This window comes from Phyllopteryx taeniolatus, chromosome 23 (genome assembly GCF_024500385.1).
Source record: "Phyllopteryx taeniolatus isolate TA_2022b chromosome 23, UOR_Ptae_1.2, whole genome shotgun sequence".
In the NCBI taxonomy this organism is placed as follows: Eukaryota; Metazoa; Chordata; class Actinopteri; order Syngnathiformes; family Syngnathidae; genus Phyllopteryx; species Phyllopteryx taeniolatus.
Window position 1 is genome coordinate 2220942 of NC_084524.1, and position 16449 is coordinate 2237390.

Below are 16449 nucleotides of genomic sequence, written 5' to 3' on the forward strand. Positions count from 1 at the left end.
TCTCATTTCATTCTGTTTTATTACAAACAAAAAAATAAGGAGATGCGTAATTTTTGTAAATACTTTCATTGCCGGCCAACATTTGATAGGCGTAGTGACAAAAGATTTAAAAAAACAAACCAAAAAAAAAGACAAAGCAAAGTGCTTCTTTTTTGGGGGCAACATTTTAGTTTGGAGATTTTTTAATGAAATGAAAAATGTTTTTTTCCATTCACTTTGTCCATCATTATGTTTTAATAAGGCGTTTTTGTTGCTGTCTTTTCTTCTACGATGTTGCGTACCAAAGGCAATTAGTTATCAGACGTATATATATTGCGGCTGGTGTTTACAGTGGATATACAAAATCTACACACCCCTGTTCAAATGGCAGGTTTTGTGATATACAAATAATGAGAGCAAGACAAATCATTTCAAAACATAAATGTAACCTATAACCTGTACAACTCAATAGTAAAAAACTAACCTTTTCGAAAGGGGAATTTAAAAATACCCAACTGAGATAACATGGTTGCACAAGTGTGCACACCCTCATAACAGGATGTGGCTTTTTTCAAAATTAACCAATCACATTCAATCTCATCTCAAATGAGTTAGCAAACACCTGCCACCACTTAAAGCGCCTCCAATAAAGTTCAGCTGGTCTAGTAGGCTTTTCCTGACATTTTTGCAGTCACACCTCTGGCATTTGAATGGGGGTGTGTAGACTTTTTAAATCTACACTAACAATATGTGTGTGCGTGTACATCATCTGCAAGTTCCAAATGTAAAATGACGTAAAAAAAAAAAAAAACGAAACTAGGCAACAACTACGAAGAACTAAAAAGTGTGTATGTGTGTGTGTGTGGGGGGGGGGGGGGGGGGGGGGGCGGGGGCGGGGGGAGGGATGTTGGCTAATACTGATTTGTTAGCAAACCATCAGAAACATTCATTGGGAGCTTCGTGGTATAAAGAGAATTATCCGACTGTACACTGTGTTGTTGGTTGATGCATGCCACCAGAAATTTGCATGCAGCTCTGAGCGCGAGGATGCTGCTGGAGTGAAGTGTGATTGTGTGTGTGTGTGTGTGTGTGCGTGCGTGTGTGTGCGTGCAAGTCTCCGAAGAGGAGGCTTGTTGAGGAGTATCTTGGTTTGAGGCAGAAAAGCGAAGGAATTTAGGAGAACTGCAACTGTGTGTGTGTGTGTATATGCGCGTGCATTAGGGCCACAGTGAAAAGAAAGCAAAAATAATTATACAAGAATAAAGTCGTAATGTGATGAGTCTTTCAAGAAAAAAAATCATTTTTTGGTAGAAAATCTTACAAGATTTAAGCCATAGTCTCGCGAGAATTAAGTCATATATTTCGTGGATAAAGTATTTTATTTATTTTTGAAAAAAGTCGTAATTTTGCCTGAATAAAGTAATACTGTTACTTTGAAAACATTTTTAAAAAAAAGTTTTTATGGGAGCAAAGTTTATTTTTTTGAGAAAATCTGTTGCCTTACAAAAATAAAGTCAGAATTTTATGAGAATAAAGTCAGTGATTTTACCTTATCGGACAAGACGTTTTTTCATGAAATAAATCAAATTCGTCAGAAACTTAGGAGAATTGTGTCATATTTTTCCAGAGAAAAAAGTTGGAATCATAAAAATAAATGTGTTTTTAAGTGGGAAACGTCAATCTTGCAAAGCAACTCAAGAATAAAGTCAGTATTTTTCCAAGCAAAAAGAGTCACAAAACGTCGTCTTGTTGGAACAAAGTCCATCAAAAAAAGATCGACGTCATTCTCATAGTATACATTTTTGTTTCCTTTTAGTGTTGCTTGAATACTCACGCTTATGTGTGTGTGTGTGTGTTTGTGTGTGTGCGCGCGCGTCAGGTGGCATTAACCTAGTCGTCAATACAGATGACCTCGCCGCTACGTTGCTCCCGTCGCAGATCTCCTTCCCGCTCTTTCTTGACGGACAAGGGGGGTCCGTTGAGCACTGCGAGGGTGGGGTGGGAGGGAGAAGCAGAGTTGGAGTTTAGTAGAGAATACTTTCCGGATGCACTGCAAGCAATGGTGCCCTAGCATGGAGCCTTGTGGCACTCCGGTGGCGAAAAAAAAGCATTTGACATGAAGGTACATACGCTTCCCACGTTCGTCAATGAGTGCGACGGTGAGTTTAGAGCTCCTTTTCCAAACAAAAGCCAGGAATAGACGACGGGTGCGCTCGCACCGCGGCTCGAATGTCATAACAGCGCTTCCAGATCTGCCGCGCGATAAGGGAGGCAAGACTAACTCGATTCATGGCGTTTTGCCAATGGGGGGGGGGAACGGAGGGAATGGAAAGAGCGAAGGGAGGGTATCACATGAGAATTAAAACAAAAGGAGGTGAAGACTGGGTGAACGAGGAACAGAATCAGCCGTTGCGCATAGCTCGTCCGCCAGATGGCGCGGGCACATTTTCCCGCTTCAAATATTGTTTTTTGTGGTGGCCTTTTATGGTAACATTTGGTCAAAGACAGCTTGAAGAGGCTCCAGCTCACCCAGGACATTAAAGAGAACAACCGCTATACAAAAATGGATGGATGGATGGCATAATTGACTCACGGGTTAGACCATGTGTCAAAAGGGGGGTGAGGAGGGATAATGGCGGTTGTTTTCCAACACTGGTATGCTCCAGGTTGTTGATAACTCGCAGTTACGATGACAAAGATGACATCTGCTGAGCTCGGGATCGTGTTGGAGCGACTCAGCACGCACCAGATGAAGCAACTCGGGTCCAACAGATAATAAAAAAACTCTCTCCGGTGGGTCCCGTCTGCTATCTGAGCGACAAGAGCGCTGCCATCTTGGCGGAGCGAGGCAGAGATTCAGCTCGGCCGACTGTAGCCGTGCCAAAGAGTTCTATTCTGGACCAAACTTGTGTGTGTGTGTGTGTGTGTGTCTCAACGTGAAAAGTGCAGGCTTCGACTTCAGAGCGGAGAGTCGCTCCAGCTGGGCTTTCATAAATCCGCACGCCGCTGGACTTTCTCAATCGAGAGGGAGAGCAGGAAATCAGAGGTTGGAAGTGATTTGCACGGGTGTCTGAGCGCCGCTTTGACACACATCCATGACACAGCAGCAGCAGAAGCATTCTTTGGGCTTTTGCTCTCCACCAAATCCACAAGGGGAAGTCTGCTTCTTTAGCGGATATAAAAAATTAATTTTAAAAAGCCAGAAGCTAAATGCCGCTGCTGGGAATCTTCGTGTGCAAAGTTCCAAACAGATATCAACAAGCGTCACGAAATGAAATGCGTAGAAATTTACCCTAACGAGGACAAGTGCCGTAGAAAATGGATTGATGCGTGGCCTTTTTTTTTTTTTTTTCAACACTGGGACGCAACATTTAGCATAAATGAGGACAAGCGCGATAGAAAATGGATGCGTAGTGACTTCCCATATCGGTATAAATAGCGAGTCATCTACATCGGAATTGTGCCTGTCAATGTCAGTGTCGGCAAAAGCGCGCAACTTGACCAAGCTCTTTCCTCACCTCGGATTCCTTTAATTGAGAGTTTACCAAAAGCATCCACAGACCAGACCAGCATAAACGAACTGATCCAAACCACATGCCCCAACCCCCCCCCCCCCCCCCCAAAGAAAAACTGTTTAACAGCCAAATCCAATTCAAGCGAGACAATGAAGACTTGGCCCCAACCCCGACGCTTTGTGTCCAAGGGCTTGGTGTTCCCGGATGACTTTCGCCATTGTCGTTCCTCTGCTCAAAGTCAGCAGATACGTGAAGTTCTTTGCAAGATTCTGTGTGGGGTCCAGACAGTGTGCACGCGCGCGTGTGCGTGTGTATGTGCGCAGACAGGGGGGGAGTGGAAGACTGCGGTGGAATGAGGGAGGATAGGGTCAAAGCCAGGAGAAAGGCTCCTTCAGTATGCCGGTGGATGAAGAATTGATTCAAGAGGAACTTTTTTTTTTTTCCAAAAAAAAAAAAAAAAAAAAAAGGGGGGGAGCTCAGGAAATCAGGAATGTATTTGTCTTCCTCTCTCTGAATTCCTGAAAACCTGCGATTGCATTAACATGCAGTCTTGTCTGAGGTCCACGTCAATCCATTCTCCGTTTTCCCACCCCCACGCAAGTCATTCGTGCCACTTTCCGACATCTCCCGCTTCCCGCGTGGCACTTGACCTCCGACTTGCAACTTCTCTCCCTCGGCGTTCCCCAAGGCACGGTCAGGGTCACTTGTCAGGGTTTTTTGGGACGACCGTTGCGCGGCAGGTTCTCCACCGTGTTGCTGAGCCGGTACTTGACGATGATGCTGTGCACCGTCGACTTGGGCATCCGCAGCTCCAGGCCGATGGCCCCCTCCGACTTGCCGTCCTTCCAGAGGTCCACCACCCGCTGCCGCTGCACCACATCGTGCTCCTTGGTCTTCTGGCACACGCCGACAGCGGCCGGCCCCCCGCCGGCTCCCCAAGCGGCTCCGCCGGTGGCTTCTGTGGGGGCAGACAAGCGGCAGACTGTAGTGGAGGCTTGCAGAAGGGGCGCACGATAATGTGACACTTTACTGGTCCCCGGCGGCGGGGATTTAGTCGGTCAGAGGGCGGCTACTGGAGCTGGCGGGGAGGGGCTCGGTAGTCCTGCGGGTGCTTGAATGAACCCACGTGGTGCACATTAAGGAACATTTCTCTCGTGGCGAGTCCAGGTGAGGAAGACGTGATGGATGAGCGGCTAACAAGCGGCGGGCGCGACATCTTTCACTGACCCGGTGAAGCTCAAGAAGACGACACACCGTCGCGACAGCGAGTGCAGTTTTGCCTTGCCACAACCACCGCACAAATAATCTGCTTTTTTTTGGGGTCAAATTTCAGGTCGAACCTGAAATGCACTGAAACGTGTGCAGGTGGACTTCAATTGACGTTCTCTAAACTTTTGAATGCAGATTGTTGCATGTTTCAGCGCTTTTTTATTAGAGCTGCGCCGATATCGACAGCAGCGCCGTTACTGTGCGTCTGTACTTGTACTGAGTTTGAAAAATGCTCCGATACTCCAAACCGCGACTGCCGACCGCAAATTCTGCTCTGCAAAAGAGACGATCAGCTCTGCACAGGCGGCAATGAAACCATGAAAATGTTCACGGAATTGCTTTCTGTGACTCTTCCAGTCTCTCTGGATCTCTGCTGCAGACTCTGTGTGCCACTCTAAGCTCAGTGGCCATTTGCTTCCGATTTGATGGCGAGGAACCGCTGCACAATTGGGAGGCGTTGTCTTGGTCTGACGACGTCAAAATGTCAACAGCGCGATGAAGCAGACCGTTTGAAAAGCCCCCCACTGCCGTCTGAGGACCAACGGAAAATGGTTCCACACCTCCCTCCCCAAAGGAACAAAGGCCTCCCCGCGAGCCCCCGAAGCCCGTTTCGGACGAGACCTCGGATGGCGGCTCTGAAGTGTTCATGAGGTTCAGGAGCGCTCCCTCAGTGAACTGGACCCCCCTGAAAAACTGTTCACAACAAGCACTGTGGGACTACATTGGAGTTTTATGCAGTCAAGTGAGTGGGGGTTGAGGGGGATCACATGGGAATGTCTCCGAGGAGAGGGCTATTATAGGAGCTTGACGGTGGCCAACTCTTTGGATTTTGTTGTTTTTAACTCTGATCACATCTCCAGCCAGCTTGCTTGCTTTCTCCCTCTCTGGTCAGGACCCCAATCAGGGGCGGCGATGTGGCCTCGAATACCCGACTGCACGCAGACTCGGGAGCCGGCAGGGCAACTCGCGGCTATTTCCGTCACGCATTTACGCGAGCAGAGTGCCTCTGCGGTTGGCGTCCCTCTCAAAATACCTCCTGCGTGTTTTCTTGGCGTGGCCTGGGGATAATGACATTTTCGCCGATGGAACGTGCAATGCCTTTGACAGATGTTTCGGTCTCCAATTACACCAGGACGGCGTAGCGCGCTCGAGCCGTTGGGGAAAGACCAGGTTTCTGCAGTTATCTCTGCCACATCTCCGTTAGCTAAACATCTCCACACACACACACGCACGCACGCACGCACGCATGCTGGCCAGCAACAGAGTGCGTCTGGCGAGCACATGCCATGGCGAATATCAATTCACGAGCTGCTGCGGGAGGCGGCGGGTCGGACGTCGCAGCCAAAACACAATGTGCACATTCCTGAGACCCAAATGAGTCGTCAGACAGGTCTAACATTTTGGTAAAACAACCTTAATATAGACACAGTGTGTTTGCTAATGTCTGTTTCAGGTGGTTGTCTGGCCTCTGACACGAGAACCCCCCCCCCCCCCCCCCCCCCACCCCCGCCCCTCATATGGACTCCATTGTGGACCTTGAGCGTCTGAGATGAACACTCTATTGACAGTGCTTCACATTTAAGTATCATGTTGACATTGCATTTTTCCATTCCTCCCCCACAACAACAGAGATGGATATCTTTAAATAGGAGCAAGGTTCTGGACGGCTTTTTGCCCGCGTCATCAGCGCAGGGCCGCCGGGTAATCAAGTCCAGAACTGGAAAGCAAAGACCAAATCCTCCTCACTGCCGTCACTGCTTTATGCGAGTGCCCTGTTTGTCCTCCATTTGGATCCCACGAAAGATGTCCGGACGGACCATAAACCATACACTATGATCCTAAAACAGTTTTATATCATTTCAAACTCATCTTAAGACATTACCCTTGAAAAATAAAGGGCTTACACATTATATGATTGTGGTCAAATGCACCGGAAGCGGACGTGTACATGTGGCGGAGACTTCTTCTTCTTCTCGGCGAAACTTAGCTCCTCCCCAACATACAAAGTTTTGTATCTCAGACGAGATGTTTCACTTCAACATAGTTCCTTGGCACCAAGACACCACAAGATGGTCCCAAAGCCCCGTTTAATCGGAAAGTAGGACAACTTTACCGTAGATGCATGGGTACCTTCCTTGGGTCCCTACTGGGCAGGACTACTTTTTTATTGGGAAGGGCTTTGCCGCCATCATGTGGCATCTTAGGGCATTTTTGGCAAATAATGGAGGATAGGTTCCCCAAAAAAAAAAAAAAAAATATCCACGAATATGTAAATTGGGTACCGTCCTTAGCGCCACTGTCATACCAAGCACATGTCCAAAAGGTGTTGATGAAGACTTAAAAGCTAAAAGATGGAATTCATCACTTGTGTTAAGTCTCTTTGGTAAAGAAATTGGAGGCACACTAACCTGATATGAAGGATCCGGGTGGCATCTGACTGTAGTTGGCCGGAGCGAAGGGGGTTCCGTAGTTCTGATGGGTGGCGTAGAGTCCGGGAGGGATAGGCTGCACCGTGGAGAGGAGGGGGTAAGTTCAGACAGGATGGCATTTATGAAGTGTGTGTTTGTGTGTGTGTGTGTGTGGGGGGGGGGGGGGCTACGAGGGGTAGACAGCAGCAGCAGCAGCAGGAAGGGAAACGAGAATAACATTGTAAAGTGCTTAAAGATGGTGAAGCAAATCTGCTGACTAAGCAGTTGTGGAGTGAAATAGCGCAGGTTGATGGGCTCTGTGTTTTTACTGGCCGCCTTCCATCATTTTTCCACTGGCAGCCTGCACAGGTTAGAGTGTTTGCGTTCGGAGCGAAGAGAGGCGGCTGACCGGGGGGGCGTGCGTCTCCGTGCCCTTGCTGGCCAGCCGGCTCAGGATGCTCCTCTCGGACATTTGCAGGCGCGCGGCGATGGGCGGCACTCGGGACAGCGCGGCCGGCAGCCGGGTCACGTCGGCCTTCATGTCGCTCAGCAGCTCCTCCAGCTGGTTGAGCACTGCAAGGACAACAAGAGATGACTCCACCGCTCCCAGCTAATAATGTCTTCCAGGTGGAATTAGCTTCTTTTTGTTTTGTTTGGACTGTAATCATACAATTAGTATCATTTTCCAGGATTCTTATTCAATTCAACCATATTTGGCTCATTTGGAATGACACAATTTGACTCAAGGACTACAAATCCTTAGAGTGAGTGTTTTGTTTTGTTTTTTTTTCCTAAAAAAATCCTGACCCAATACAACTGTGTGAAATAAACACCAGGAGAGTACAAGTGAATATTACCTACTTACCAACCTACCTTCCTTGGGTACTTGGATACCTTCTTTGGATAACTAGGTCCCTACCTTAGGTACCCAAGGAAGGGGTAGCCAAGGAAGGTACCAGAGTACCTCAAGGAAAGTACCCGGGTACCTTCCTTGGCTGCCTTGCTTGGTTATAGGTCCAGTGGTAGATAGGTTCCCTCTTAAAACACATTCACTGCCATTAACGGCTTTAGAAGTTAAATATCCATGTTAACTGGGAAGGCTGGCAGTGAATGAGTTAAGTACGTGGGGTACCTCAGAAAGTTACCCAGGTACATAAAGTGGGTACCCCAGGAAGGTACTGAGGTACCTGAAGTATGTACCCAAGGAGGGTCCCTAAGGAAGGTAGCCAAGGAAGGTACCTAAAGTAGGTAGCCAAGGAAGGTACCCTAGTAACTAACTTGGGGTACCGAGGTACCTACCTGAGGTACCCACTTTTGATAAATGGGTATCTTCCTTAGGTAACCACCTACCAAAGACCCAACCTACCTACCAGGGGACACACCGACTGTAGCTCTTCTATCTAGGTAGCTCCTAGTTACCTACCTGACTACCTACCTCGGTACCAACCTACTCTACTTACCAGAGTACACCCAAATACAAAGGATCTACCGACCTCCAGAATTGTGTGACAGATTTTTCTTTCATGAGATCATCGTTCTGTTTTTTCCACTCTGCTGCGTGTGGTTATAACTTACTGTATATGCATAAAAATTGCGCGGGTGCCGCTGACCTTTATGCAGGACGGCGTTGGCTGGCTTGTTGCCCGCCAGCGACTCCTTGCTGAGGTGCTGGTGCGACTCGGCTAGGCACTCCACTTCGGCGAAACGCGCGTTGAGCGCCATGGCCGGGTGGCTGGGGTCCTGCGTCATGTTCAGGTAGGCCGCACGCCGCAGCTGCTCCTCGATCACCAGCGCCTGCTCCAGCAGCTGGGGGGGGGGGAAATATGACGAGTTACGACAGTCCAGGCCTTCCTCAACCTTTTGTCTTTATAGATATAGAGACTACTTATTAAAAGATGTATTACTTTTCCCCCAAAAATATATAATAAAAAAATATATATAACAATGCAACTGTAAAATAAATACCAGGAACTTGTAGGTACCTTCCAACCTATTTTATATCTCTAGTGGATATAAACATGACTTTTATACACACCCCTGTCCAAATGCTAGGTTTTTGCAATTTAAAAAAGTCAGACCAAGATAAATCATTATTATAACAACGTGCAATAGTTTTTTTATTCTTTTTTTGAGGAGGGACATAAAACACAACATCTGAAATGTGGTTTCACAAATGTGCTGACTCTCTTAGAACTAGCATGCGGCTTTGTTCGGAATTGACATGAAATCACATTTAAAGCCACCTGCCACTATTAAAAGCACCTCTGATTAAGCCCAAATCCATTTCAGATCATGAAGAATATAACTTGAACAAATGATGATGAAATAACATTCTTACAAATAAAAAATGAAAACATCAGTTCAGAAAACGCATACAAGTTTTTGAATGTCGAGCAGTGACAAATTCTGTTTGGCTCATAAAGTGTAAATCTGACTCTAATGTCAGGGCCTCACCAGCCATAAACCTCACCATGCGGCACTATTCCTTCGGTACCTACTTACATTCATTAACAAGTTACCAGGGTACCTTCAACCTACCTATCAGCGGTACCTACTTACCTACCTTAAGTACCTCCCTTAGGTAGCTACAAAGTTGCCGAATATTCATGTTGCTGTTTATTCACGTTACACCATGCAATCAATCTTAATATGCTGAAGAAGGGGAAGAAAAAAAAAAATTATTATTATTATTAACTATTATTTTTTTCTTTATTTTTATTAAGTCGTCGTTATTTTGAGCAATGAGTAAAGGGACGACAGATTCCGTAAATGAGGATGTTGGATGATGCGGAACACGTGAGGCCGTCAAAAAGAGGATGAGGAAGGCTGCAGTCAGCACTTTGGCCCGGGCCGAGCGGAATGTGCGCCTCGGGGCATTTTGTCAGGTGATCGATGACAGCAAAGCGCTCTTTCTTCACAAAATGTCAAGCTAAATAAGGAGCTCGCCAAGCATTATTATCCGTGTTTGTGTTCTACGCAGAAAAACACTGGAAGGCATCAAATCTGTATGTTTCCAATCCTCTACAATATTTACAGTACATTAGCGTGAAAAGCTGTAAAAAGCCACAAAACACTTTCAACTCCAGATTTGCGCGACACAGCAGAGATTTACGCAAAATATAAGCAGTCGGATCCAAAATACAGTGAATCGCTGTATTATCATTGTTTCAATTGAAGGGGGGGGGGGGGGGGGGACGTTTGCGTTGGCTTACCTTGAAGCGCCGCGCCAGGAACTTGTTCTTCATCTCCAGGAAGTTGCCTTTGTTGGCCTGCGACTTAAACGGCTCGTTGACGATGGCGAACGGCGGATCGTTCTGGATGTCCTGCCACCGAGCGTAGCCGTGACTGGTGCCGAGGTCAAGGAACCTTCCAAACGACTTCATTTACAACGAAGATCAAGTCGCACGCAACGCTGTCGAGAGGTCACGTGTCACAAAGCCACGGAAATGTATCAGCTGCCCCGTTAAAATACACACTAAAACACTGTACTAGCACGGGAGCGCTATTTGATGTTTTGTGCCAACTCGGAATTTTCCGAGATGTCAAATTTATGGCAGAACTCAGTGTGAGCGGCATCATAAAACAAGATTGATGTCATTGATACGCAGCCCTGACTCACAAAATAGCGAGGACAACATGTACTTAATGTTTGAGTTTGCTGTTAAAAACAAACACGCCAGGGGGGCTCGAGGCGGGTGGGTGGGTGGGGTTTTGGGTTAGCGCGCCGCCAAGGATACATGACGATTCCTGCCAGGAGCCAGAAATCGTGGCGGCGGTGCCAGATCTCGCTCATCTTCCCCGAGGAGATGGCGGCCCGCTCCTCGTTCTGCCAAAGAGTGTGCAGCTCTGCCGAGGGAGACGGAAGCATGTAGCGTTTTTACAGCCGTCTCCTTCATATAGAAGTAGCGATCATTTCCCCAGGTCACAAATAACTCCCACGTGTCTACTTACCTCCTCAGCTAGCTTCCTTCGATAGCTCCCTCCCTACCTCCCTATCGACCTACCTCCTAGCTACCGACATACCTTCCTTACCACCTTCCTTAGGTGGAGGAGAGGGAAACGATAAAAACACGGTCCTCGTTATTTATAATTTCAAGTCCACGTTGCGACTGACCAGTGAAGCCGCCGTCAGCGATGTTAAACATGAAGCGAGGCCGCTCGGCAGGCGGCTTCCCGTTCCCCTCGGCGGGCTCCGCCTTCGCCTCTCCGATTTCTTTCCCAGCGTCCTTGTCACCTTTCGCCTCTTCTGTCGGCGACGACGAGCACGGGCGGCGTTGAGAGGGGAGCGACAAAACAAGAACAATGCATTTTGATTGACGGCTGTCTGATTGACCTTCGTCGGGTTCGGCGGTCTCCTCGGCGTCTGCCGCTTCCGGCTCGTCCGTGTCTTTTCGCCGCTCCCGATCCACGTTTGCTCCATCTGAGAGACACACAGGGCTTGAGCGTTTTAGAAAGAGCAGAAAAAAACGTGAGTCGAGCAAATCGGTGAATTTGTGACTCGTGAAGCGCCAATCTTACTGTACCTGTTTTCCCTTCTTGCACCCGCCCATCCCGCTGGGTTGGGACTTTGCTCTCGTCTGGCGAAGTCCTCTCCTGTGGCGAAGCGTCGCTCGGTCCGTCGTCGTCGTCCTCCTCACGTGACTGGCCGCCGCCGCCGTCGTCGTCTTTGCCCTCCGTTTTCGGACTCGGAGGAGGCGCGCTTTGCGGCGTGCCGAGCTGCAATGATGGCAGGGCCACAGTTGAATGAGGAAAAAAAAGACACGCAACTCAAGCAAAAAGAGTTTCCCACCTCTTTGCGCTCCTCTTTGTCGTTCTCCGACTGGGCCTCGCCATCCTCCTTGTCCTCCTTCTCGCCCTCCTTCCCGTTCTTTTCAGGCTTGTCCGCCGGCGCGGGCGTCGCTGCATACGTCAACAAAACGTCATGAGCTCACCTGTCTGTCCTCAGCAGAGGGAGGAGCGCCCCCTGCTGGAGAGCCAGTGTAACTGTGATGTTTTTTTTGTGTGTTTGTTTTGGTTTTTTTCCCCCCCTCCCCCCGCCGTCTACCTGGCTTGGAGTGGCACGGCGTATTGTTGTAGCTGGCGTCTGGCGTGGGCGTCGCCGTCTTGGCGGCGGGGGACGACGCTCTGGACGAGGATTTGTCCAGGCTGACGTCGGGCTTGAGCTCCGGCAGACTCCAGCGCCCGTTGATGTGCTCAAACTCCTGGATCTGGAGTGATGGTATTTCCATTCATTTCGATCGGGAAAAAAAAAAAGCTCATTTCAGGTGCGAGCGTCGTGACGGAATAAATGAAACTTGTAAATCAAGGTACCGCTATTTGTTCATTTTACCTTCCGCCATCTAGCGGAAGAGCATTTCATTTTTCTGCCTGTCAATAAACGTTACTGGGATTGATAGATAAACAAAGACATTATTTCTAGGAAACAGATGAAAGGTTTTACACCAATTAAGTGGAATTGGATCATTTACCGATGGCACAACGGTTTGGAATCACGGCGCTACTGCAAGTGTTCTCAAACTTTTAGGGTCCAGGGACCACACAGATTCTGTCAAATTAAGTTTTCAATTAAAAAAAAAAAAGAGCGCCACCTTCTTCTTGACAAGCGACATGACGCCGATGCGCGTGAGGACCGGCTGGCGACACAGGCCCTCCCTGGGGACGCCGTCGGCGAACGTCTCCGCCCCGTCGGCCACCGGCTCGCACAAGTGACGCATGAAGAGCGACACGTACGCTCTGGCAGAGACACGGCCAAGCCTGAAGCTTCAACGCGCTGGCTTCAACGTGCCTTTGTTTTTTTCCCCCTCTCCTTCCACTTACTTGAATTCCTTCTCAGTCTTGCCCCTGAGGTCTCTGACCAGCCACTGAGAGGCGAAAGCGTCCCGAGACGGCATCCCCCAGCGCATCACCGCATTGAGGAAAGCCTTCCGCTGACGTGTATTGAAGCCGAGAACCTACCGGAACAAAAAGACCGGTGAGAACGATCTGCGTAGAACAATATTCACTTGCTACGCTTTGTATTCAGCTATAGTTGTTACTCCACTACTTAGCTGAGGTTTACGTCATACCCGACTGCTTATGGAGAATATTTAGCGATACGTGAATAGTTACAATGCTGTATATAAACCGTATATATGTGAAGATTTGAAAGGAAAGCAGGTGGACAGACTTCAAGGTTGCCGCCCACTCTGGCCAGAAGAGGAGGCAGCGGTTTGTCTTTCTCGTTCCTCAACTGGCGGCGGGATTGTCTCCGACCTGCAAGGGAATCAATGGGTTCAAAAAAAACAAACAAAAAAAAACAAAACAAGGCCTCAGCCGAGGCCACGCGAGGAAAAAAAAAGTCTCTTTGCGAAGGCACGTTTTTAATCTAGTATCGCATGCTCGCCTTTCAAAATGATTTTCAGGCGATGATGAAAACTTGACGCTCCTTGGCGGAGGTCAGGAACGGAGAATGTGAGCTTTCACTCCGAGATGGCCGTCTCCGGCGCGCGTTGTGTATTTTGGCAAAGGGCTTTGCGCGAGTGTGCCAGGCAACTGGATCAGCTAAATAAGAATTTATTTGATTGTACAGCTATTTGATTGCAGACCCCACACGCAAAAACAATGTTTCGAATGCCCTACAGCAATAGTTTTTACTTTCATCTTGGCACAAAGTCCGATCCCAAAACAGGTTAACTTTAATGTCATTGTCAATATTCTTTGATTGGACATTTTGGTGTTGAAATATACCATGTATAATTCTCTTCTGTGATATGCGGGGTTTATTTTTTTTTTTTTCGCTGCTCCTCGTGTGTGAACGAAGCAGCTGTTTAAAGGTTTAGTGTCAAACTCATTTTTGTCACGGGCCACTTCTTAGTCATGGTTTTCCTTATGACTATTAAAACAAAAATGTGCAGTCACGTGACCACACAATTGCACCGCCAATCGTGTGGTAACTTATATTGCCAACAACAAATTGAATTTCAAATCACAAGTCATGGAAAATTGGGGCATACAAATATAGTATTAATGATATTATTATTGTTCACTTTATGTTAAGAAGGGATTTGGTGGAGAAAAAAAAAAATCATCTGTTTCAAAAAAATTAAACGGGGATTTAGAGTCGGCGAATTCGCGACTCGCCTTCCGGACGGTCGTCGAAGTCCTCGTCTTCCTCCTCGGAGCCCACGGAGTACTCAGACTGGTTGTCGGAAATGTCGGCGTGCCACTCTGAAAAACGGCCAACGTGACGCGGCGCCGCCAGGAGAAGAAAAGCAAGAAGAAGAAAAAAAAAGCGGCCATGCCTTGGTCTTCCTGCGCTGCGTCGTTGTAGTTGACAGGCTTGCGATTCCGCTTGCCTTTGCCCAGTTTGCTGGCCAGGTCCTGCTGCTGCTGCTCGTAGTGGTGCCGCAACAGCTTCTCCCAGTAGTCGGGATCCACGTTCTCCTCCTGCTTGATGATCTCTCGCTCGATCTCGTCCACCTGGAGCACCAAAAGCAGGCGGCGATACGATCGTCTCTCGCCGTACGGAGCGAAGCGGACTTCCCGAAAGGCAAAAGCTGAAGAAGCGGGTTTTATTCGCTTTGTTTTTGTTTTGTTTGACAGTAAACGGCAACTCAACAACTATTTGACAAACTGCTGCTTGTTGTTGTGAAGTGAGTGAGTTGAGTTGAGTTCCTGCCACCACACAGCGCGCGTCTCTCAATGTTTTATTTATTTTGTATTTTTTTTGCAACTCAAAGCAAAAAAAAAATCTTTTTTCAATTTCTTTTGCAAAATATGTGCCTCGGCTCAATAAAGTTTGGGAAACACTGCGATAAGCAGTGTGGGAGAAGAGCAGGCACGCCATAATCTCGCATATCTGTGCTGCATTAACAAGCTCTTTGCCCCCGTCGCTAATGTCTTCAACAAGCTCCATACTGAAATACAGATGTTTCTTCGCAAGGAGCGGATTAAAGCAGCGGCCGTCAATATATTTATACAGCTCCGATGAGAAATGAGAGCGTGAGTTATCACCCCAGTTATCTGCAGCGCTATTTTGCTTCTCTCGGTTCATTATTTCACCGCTTTTTTGGCGTAAACCAAGATGAATGCGGCAGAGCTGCCAACATTTCCCCCCCCCCCCCCCACCCCCCTTCCTAGCAACAGCCCAAAAAAGGTAAAGCTGGAAGTGAAATATAAAAAAAAAAAAAATTCCTTTTCTTCCCTTCGCCTCTTACCTTGTCCTCCTCTCGGACCATGTAGCGGGCCACTTTGAAGGAGCTGAGGTACTCGTTCATGTTCTGGACGTCCGAGTCGTCGGTGGCGTCCTGGCTTCGGTCCAGCAGCCTCTCGATGGCCGCGCTGTCGTAGTGGATCACGTTGCCCTCGTCCTCCGCTTTATCCCCCGAGGGATTCTTCATACCTGTCAGGGACCGCCGATCGATTCAACTCGAGCCCGAGTCGATTATTAGGCAATGTATTGCGCAACAATACGATATAGAGTACATCCGGAAAGTATTCACGCCGCTTCATTTTTTTTTCTCCTCACTTTGCTATTTTCCAGCATTTTTCTAAAGCAGATTACATTATTTCCTCTCAAATTCTACACACAACAACAACTTAGTTCTTGTCATATTGCAACTTTTTTTCCCTCCCAAAAGTAAGACTTTTCCAATAATGCAACTTTTTTTTCAAAAAAATACAACCTAAATTGTAATAATACTGCTATTTTTTTTAATTAAAAAAAAATAGAACTTAATTCAAGTAATATTACAACTTTTCTCTTTCCAAAAACGAATTCTTTTGAATAATGTTAAACTTAATTCTTGTAATATTGCAAATTTAATGTCAAGAAAAGAAGACTTAACGCCACATTTTTCCCTTGAAAAAATACGAGGTAATTTGGCAAAATATCACCATTTTTTTTCCTTGAAAGAAATGCAACCCAATTCTCCTAATTTTGCAACTTTACCTCGACAATACAAGACTATTTGCTCCTCTCAAATCATCAACACAATGGAGCTGTGCTCAGTCACCTTCTCCTCCATTTTTGAACAGCTCCTCGGTTCCAAACTTGAGGATGTCGTCCAGTTCCTGCTTGCTCATGGAGCCGGCTTTGGAGCCCAGGCCGGGCCGGACCACCAGGTGGGTCAGCATCATCTTCCTCTTGGCCACCTGCGTGATGCGCTCCTCCACGCTGGCTCGCGTCACAAAGCGGTAGATCATCACCTTGTTGGCCTGCCCGATGCGGTGAGCCCGACTGAAGGCCTGAAAAGGGTGCGCAAAGAAAAAAGGTATTAAAAAAAGGTAGCGTTTTTGAG

The 16449-nt window shown here is 47.6% G+C and overlaps 1 protein-coding gene across 12 annotated transcripts in view; it reads right to left on the bottom strand.

The window, feature by feature from the left end:
- The window catches only part of chd3 (chromodomain helicase DNA binding protein 3), a 26673-nt gene continuing 10224 nt past the window's right edge, over positions 1-16449 (bottom strand). For 8 of the 12 annotated variants that reach the window (XM_061762956.1, XM_061762953.1, XM_061762955.1 and 5 more), the window contains 18 exons: positions 16165-16396; positions 15367-15551; positions 14452-14629; positions 14291-14377; positions 13338-13423; positions 12989-13122; positions 12760-12904; positions 12216-12378; positions 11961-12070; positions 11695-11887; positions 11505-11591; positions 11286-11417; positions 10909-11017; positions 10384-10516; positions 8782-8977; positions 7581-7744; positions 7172-7268; positions 3922-4452 (listed from right to left, as the gene is read on the bottom strand). In XM_061762956.1, the coding sequence (XP_061618940.1) occupies positions 4202-4452; positions 7172-7268; positions 7581-7744; positions 8782-8977; positions 10384-10516; positions 10909-11017; positions 11286-11417; positions 11505-11591; positions 11695-11887; positions 11961-12070; positions 12216-12378; positions 12760-12904; positions 12989-13122; positions 13338-13423; positions 14291-14377; positions 14452-14629; positions 15367-15551; positions 16165-16396 (2682 nt within the window). In that variant the 3' untranslated portion in view covers positions 3922-4201. The other 4 variants (XM_061762957.1, XR_009786679.1, XM_061762959.1 and 1 more) reach the window with 4 other exon arrangements.